Source organism: Octopus bimaculoides, chromosome 19 (genome assembly GCF_001194135.2).
Source record: "Octopus bimaculoides isolate UCB-OBI-ISO-001 chromosome 19, ASM119413v2, whole genome shotgun sequence".
Taxonomy (NCBI): domain Eukaryota; kingdom Metazoa; phylum Mollusca; class Cephalopoda; order Octopoda; family Octopodidae; genus Octopus; species Octopus bimaculoides.
Genome location: NC_068999.1, coordinates 25,874,495 through 25,881,768, shown reverse-complemented (window position 1 = coordinate 25,881,768; position 7,274 = coordinate 25,874,495). Strand labels below are relative to the sequence as shown.

General features: G+C 34.7%; 1 protein-coding gene across 3 annotated transcripts in view; it reads left to right on the top strand.

The window, feature by feature from the left end:
- Positions 1-6,351, top strand: part of LOC106883271 (allograft inflammatory factor 1) — a 125,419-nt gene extending 119,068 nt beyond the window's left edge. For all 3 annotated transcript variants that reach the window (XM_014934216.2, XM_014934217.2, XM_014934220.2), the window contains one exon: positions 5,869-6,351. In XM_014934216.2, the coding sequence (XP_014789702.1) occupies positions 5,869-5,953 (85 nt within the window). In that variant the 3' untranslated portion in view covers positions 5,954-6,351. The remainder of the gene's footprint in view (positions 1-5,868) is intronic.
- The last annotated feature ends 923 nt before the right edge of the window (positions 6,352-7,274 follow it).

The following is a 7,274-nucleotide window of genomic DNA, read 5'->3' as shown; positions in this document are numbered from 1 at the left end:
ATATAAAATAGTAAATCCAAAATAATGAAGAACAAACACAAGAAAAAAAAACAACAATGCGAGGATGTGGTACATGCAAAGTATTAGCAGATGCTCAGGGAAGGAAAGAAAGGTGGTTTTACATTTCAAGCAAAGCTTTTGGTCAGAAACAGGAGACGGAGGAAAGTCCAAGAGGAAAGGAAGATGAAGGAAAAAAATCACCAACGATTCACATGTGGTTACATTTTGAAAATGTATATAGATATATTATTTAATGAACACAATATATATATTTTTATGAGCTACTACTAGTTTCATGCAATGAAAACAACTCAGAGTTTTATATGGTGCCTCCTTGCAATCCTAAGGCTCTGCCAACATGGAATATATATTGGCTAGTAGTTCATAAATCTGAAAAGAAGCACACTCTAAAGCTGTAGAGCGGTAATACTTAAAGGGTTTTTGGTTATGGCTAGTCAGAAAGTGACCATTGATTTTGCACCTATAAAGTTCTTAGCAGTGTAGGTGACTCATCAAACTTGTTGGCTAGAGGCACATAACCTCTCTACAATTGAAGGTAGGAAAAAGTCTTGGTTAGCCAACAAGTCTGATAAGTCATCTATACTGCTAGGAACTTTATTGGTGCCAAACCAATGGTCATTCTCTGATCGACTATAACCAACAATCCTTTAAGTATATTGTGTGTGTGTGTGTGTGTATTCTATCAAGTGTATATTTGCTAAACCACATTCATATTTTTGACATTCTTTCATCTCCTTATTGTTCATTTTCCCAATAGCCACTTCTTTAAGTCATGTCTTCATCACTTTCTCATATGATTCTACAACTTCTCTTCCTCTCTCATCCCATTCACTCTATTTCTTCTATCACATTCTTCTTCTCTTTCACTCATCCAACCTGGTTTTTCTCCTGTCATTGCTCTCTCCCCTATTTAATTTCTTAATGCTTTCTTGAGTGCATGTACACATCAGGTGTGTAGTGAGTACTTTTTACTCTTATAGTCTACAAATCTGCCCTTCTCGGGATGTTGCCATGATAAAATGCATCCAGCAAACTCTATAGAGTGGTTGACAAATAAGTAGAGAAAGTATTGGGTCAAGGAGTCTCTTTAGTGCTGTTGTATCATGATAAGATGTACTTGAAACACTCTGTAAAACAGTCAGTGATAGGAAGGACATTCAACCATTGAAACAAAACCAAAAATAAAATATTCGAACAAGATATGGACCACCCATTTGCCTATGAAGATAATGGTTCTCTATAAATCTAACTGTAATTGTAATGACCACCCAACCCATGCCAGCATGGAAAACAGACATAAAATGATATTTATACACACATAAACACACACACACACACACATTACATTCATACATACATGTATACATACACACACATTGATAAGCCAATATACCACCATCATCTCATCATTGTTTTAATGTCCATTTTTCCATGCTTACCTGGAAGAGTGTCTTGTAGCAGATTTTTCTATGATCAGATGCCCTTCCTGTTGTCAACCCTTATCTGTTTCCAAGCCAGATAAAAATGCTCTTGTCTGTTGAACAACAATCAGCCTACACATAGCTACAGGTTTACAATGAATTGGAAACAAACCTCACTATTTGTATGAGCATTTTGTTTACACAGATTGTGCAACTTGTCAAGATATGCTTCAGAATTTTTATCTTTTAATTTTTTTATGTGTAGAAAGTCAATTTTGCCTCTGTATTTCTGTACTTTTTGCATTTGCTCTGTTATTTGATTAGCCATGACCTTGCTACGTGGTACAATAAAATTTTGATGATTTTATACCCATAGATTGGATTTTGAATTAAATGGTTACTAACTAGAATGGCCCATTTGACAGATAATTAAAAGCATTTATCAAGTGATTCTACCAACAGAAATAACGACTTCACTGTACACCACACAGATTGATGCATATCTTCATACACCTCTTTCCTGATGTGCGATTCATTAGTGTTAGGATCATTTCAGTTTATATCCACTTGATTTTAGAATATTCTCGCTGATGAGATGAAAGTAGGCTGAAATGTTTAGCTATTTCATATACTTGCAATGAGTAAATAATAATAATAATAATAATAATAATAATAATAATAATCCTTTCTAATATAGGCACAAGGCCTGAAATTTCAGGGAGGAGAATAGTTGATTACATCAGTCTCAGTACTCAACTGGTACTTATTTTATCAACCCTGACAAGATGAAAGGCAAAGTCAACCCCGGTGGAATTTGAACTCAGAATCTAAGGTTGGATGAAATACCACTAAGCATTTTGCCTGGCAGGCTAATGATTCTGCCAGCTTGCCGCCTTAATAATAATATTATTATTATTATTATCCTGGAAATATGGATACAAGGTACCGGATGCTTGGTACCAACATACACCAGAGAAGGTAATGAATGAAAAGGGGAAGGCAAAAATTCTCTGAGACTTTGACTTCCAGACAGACAAGATGTTAGAGCATCAAAAGCTGGATATAGTAACCTTTAGGAGGGACAAATGAGAGTCCCTAATAATCAACATGTCAGTGCAAGGGGATCAACATATTATCATGAAAGAAAGAGAAAAGATTGATAAATATGGTGACTTGAGAATTGAGATTGCCAAGATGTGGCAGCTACAAGAGTCAAACATAAAGGTTGTCCCTGTTGTCATCAGAGCATTGGGTTCAATACTACCCAATCTGAAGAACCATCTGGAAACTTTAGAAATACCCTACAATCTAGGTGTATTGCAAAAATTGGTATTACTTAGAACTGCATGCATATTGCATAAAGTACTGTCTGTCTGAGGTTGTTGTGACTTGACAGACAGTACAAACCCGCGGTAGACACAATATCTTCAATCAACATCACAATATTGGATGATGTGCAATGTCTTAAATAATAATAATAATAATAATAATAATGGTTTCAAATCTTGGCACAGGGCCAGCAATTTTTTCTTTTTGAGGTGATGGGGAAGTTAATTACATTGACCCTAGCACTTGACTAATACTTATTTTATTGATCCCAAAACGATAAAAGGCATAGCTGATCTCAATGGAATTGGAATGCAGAACTGGAAGAAATGCTGCTAAGCTTCATCCTTAATCAAGATATCTAAAGGTCTCTGTTAACTTGTTTTTCAGATTATTGGGACATAGTTCTTTTTCAGTGATAATTTTAGGTGCAAGATGTGTAAGCTCTCGTTAGTAAGATTAAAAGTTCACTTTAGCAAACATCTGAGACTCTTTGCAAAGACAGAAGGCTGTGGAAAGACAAATAGCCAACATCATCTGGTTTGCTCAACAAATTCCATTCAAATCTATCAGACTAATTTGTTCCTGTTTTAAATTATTTTTACTTCAACTAATAGCAGAGTGTGAGCAGTTGGGTCACTTGAGTGGTGGTGGTGGTGGTTGTGGCCAGAGCATTTGCTAAGAATTTGGCATTCATCTTGAATGTAGTCGTCAGAAATGAGCACATTTATGTCACTCTAGAAATAATTATCTAGGACAATACACAGTAGAATGTGTTAGGTTTACACTTGCTTTCAGCAGAAATGTAATTACCGTATTTTAACGTGTATAAGGAACTCCCTAAATTTGGGGGCTTAAAATTTGGAAAAAAGGTTTTGTAAGGGATTATAATACTATCCATCTATAAGGTACTCCCATATTTTTTTAACCTAATTTTTGACAAAAAAAAGGAGGTTCCTTATACGTGTTAAAATATGGTAATTTGAACAATGTCTAGGGGAGACAAAAACACCCTCTAAAATCTAAAAACAATAAGCAATGAAGATAACTAATTAGAAGAATTGATCGGACAAAAAAAAGCAGATTGGAAAGGATCTGATTTCTAAAGTTAATAGGTGAAAACAATGAACTCGGTCATGTTGGATCTCCTCAGCAAAGCTTTTTCCATACAGTTGAGAAGATTAAGAGTGTCTCTAGTGAACTACTTAGAGAGATGTTGGCAATCCTTCGATATAACTCGACAAAACCAAAGCAAACACTCGGCTGTTTCCGTGACAACTCGACAATTCACTTCGGATATCTTCGTGACCTCCGTGACAGCTGCTGTGACCTCTGTGTGTGCGTACTTGTTCTTGTCTGTGTATGTGCATGTGTGCATGCTTGTTCTTCTCTGTGTGTGTGCATGTGTGAGTGATTGTTCTTGTCTGTGTATCTCTGTGTGTGCATGCTTATGCTTGTCTCTGTGTGTGCTGGTTCTGTTTACATTCACACACATAGACACACAGACAAGAACAAACACATACACACACACACAGACAAGAACAAGCACACACAGACAAGAACAAGCACGCACACACAACCCATTAGCTTTCTTCTCCTCCAGCAGCTGTCATGGAGGTCACCAAGATATCTGAAGCGAATTGTCGAGTTGTCACGGAAACAGTCAAGTGTTTGTTTTTGTTTTGTCGAGTTATATCGAAGGATTGCCGAGATGTTAGCCGCTTTTTTTGTAGTTATCTCCCTTGCTATATATATATATATATATATATATATATATATATATGTCATTTTTACCGTTCTAAACAGTCCTAGCGAGAGTGTCTGCCTATGAAATTACATACTTGTAATTAATTTAGATCATTTGAATAATTTCAGTGGAATTTCAACTAGATAAATGAGAGTTAGGAAGTAAGTTAGGTTGCTCTGTGGGGAGAACATTTTCAGCATCTGAATATATCACATTTCTTTTTCTTTTACAACAGATGATTCTTGCTGATACATATCACCATAAGTCTCCTTAAATTTAATTGTTTATATTCAGAGAAAATGTCACAAGTCATATCGATTAGAGAGTACATTCTTATTTCAACAAGTTTAATGTTTTCATTATTTCGACAGAAACTGAACATATTAAAGCATCTGACTTGTACTGGAATATTTGATGGTAGTGCACATATGTACAGATATTGTACTAGGAAACAAGTGTTGCTTTCCAAACTCAGAGAATAAAGTATTTACTAGAGCAAAGATTATCTGTGATAAACCAGTTGACTGTACAACTCTGTCCATGTAGACGAGTATATGTTTCTCAATTAATAGTTTCATTAAAATGCTTCTGGTCTGGTTTAATCTTGACACTTAGATAAGCAGAAACTAAGATGAGGTGAAAACTAGGTTGAAATCCTCAGTTAGAAATAGACCATGAAGTATCTATCTGTAAAAAGTAAACAAACATTGGAAATGTCTACATCATTCTTGTAGTTTAATACTAACTTTGTTGTAAATGACTTGAAAGTATTGTTTATGCACTCAGCCATTGTTTAAGTACCAATGCAACAAATTTGGAATTCTGTATAGGACGTAAACTGCTGTCAGATAGGTCCTTGCAAATATTGTCCCTCTAATTTCCTTTCATAAGGTTGGTCTTGTAGTTTTTCTCTGTTTGGTGGCTATGGGGAAAGACAGGTAGTGTGGATACTACTTAAAGAGATATTTCTTCAAAATACTCATCACTTTCCTAAAACATTACTCACTTAGATCAGTGACAAATCACATGAACTGAATATGTACTGACAAACTCACATAGAGTTTGAAATACAAAATGCTAAGTAACCAACTAAACAGGGAAGTCTTTAATGAGATACTTCTTATTTGTCTGTCTTATGTTAAAATTATTTTTTTGTTGATAATCTTTTCTGCACACAGAAAAACCATTTAAGCAGATCTAACAAATGCTTCTAAACATCAACTGTCACAACTGAATGATAGTATCAATGACACAAAACATTATGTACAGAATACCAGACACATTCAAACAAATAACTTTTGCATTCATGAGTTATAAACCATAACTATTTTCTTTCTTTCTCTTTTTTTTTAGGATACTGATGTTTGAAGAAAAAAACAAACCAAAGGAACAACCAAAAGGACCACCACCCAAGCGAGATCTAAGCAATCTTCCATGATATGAAAGACTGTCAGCAGCTCTGGTTTGGGAAGCACCATTTTAAAAAGTGTTATAGTCTCGTTATGGATTAGATATCCAGCTCATTTGCTGATAAATTCTATTTTTTTAAAAAAACAAGGAACAATCAATAAATAAACAAACGAAAAAAGTATTTACAATTTTAAACCATCTAAAATGACATACTTTCAATTTATCCATATCAGAGCTGCTTCAAGTGACAAGGCACATATATATTTTTTGTTGATATCTTGTTTTCCTCTTTTTGTTTTCCCCTACCAAAATACAATTTAAATTATAATTGATATTACACATTCTTCTCCAGTAAACATCTGGATTCTGGCTAGTAATTTCAAACCCACTTTATTTGACTAATTTAATAAATTTTCCCTAACATAATCTTTTTTTTTTTTCTTTATGTAAATTAAACAATCAGTGTAACCAAATATAAGTCGGGTCACTTGCAGAAAATCATATTGTTGGATGAGTTAATGATAAATTCATAATTATCTGTGCTTATGAACCTATGTGAATTTGTGTGTGTGTGTGTGTGTGTGTGTGTGTGTGTATACATGTATCCTTAAAAGACATGATTGTGTGGTTAAGAATTTTGATTCACAACAATGTGGTTTCAGGTTCATTCTCACTGTATGGCACTTCTGGCAAGAGTCTCATGATCAACATTACCTTGTGATTGAAATTTGATTCAAGAAAACTATGCAGAAATTCATTGTTTTTATATCATTATCGTCATTGTCATTTCAATATCCTCTTTTCCATGCTAGCACAGTCAGAGAGAATTTATTGAGGCAAGTTTTCTATGGCCAGGTGCCCATCCTATTGCCAACCCTATACCTATTTCCAAGCAACGTAATAGTTCTCCCTTGGCCAGACATGTTTTTGCAGAATATTGGAAATGAATGACACTGTCTATGTGACATTGACAATCGTTTACAACTATCATATGGTATCAAGACAGAGATACAAACATATATACATTCACACACTCACATATATATAAGGGCTTCTTTCAGTTTCCATATACTAAATCCACTCACAAGGCCTTGGTTGGCTCAGGGTTGTAGTAGAAGACGTTCCCAAGGTGTTGTACACCAGGACTGAACCCAGAACCATATGGTTGGGAAGTAAACTTCTTAATCACACAGTTACACCTGCTATATAAAGTATAAATTAAGCTGTTACCATAGAAGATAGCTTAATTTGAATATATGTGCTTTTGATGGCTCAGCATATACTTTATGCTCAGTGTGAAGAAGAAGGACTGAAATAGATTTCAATATTAGAAAGTCTAACTGTGAGAA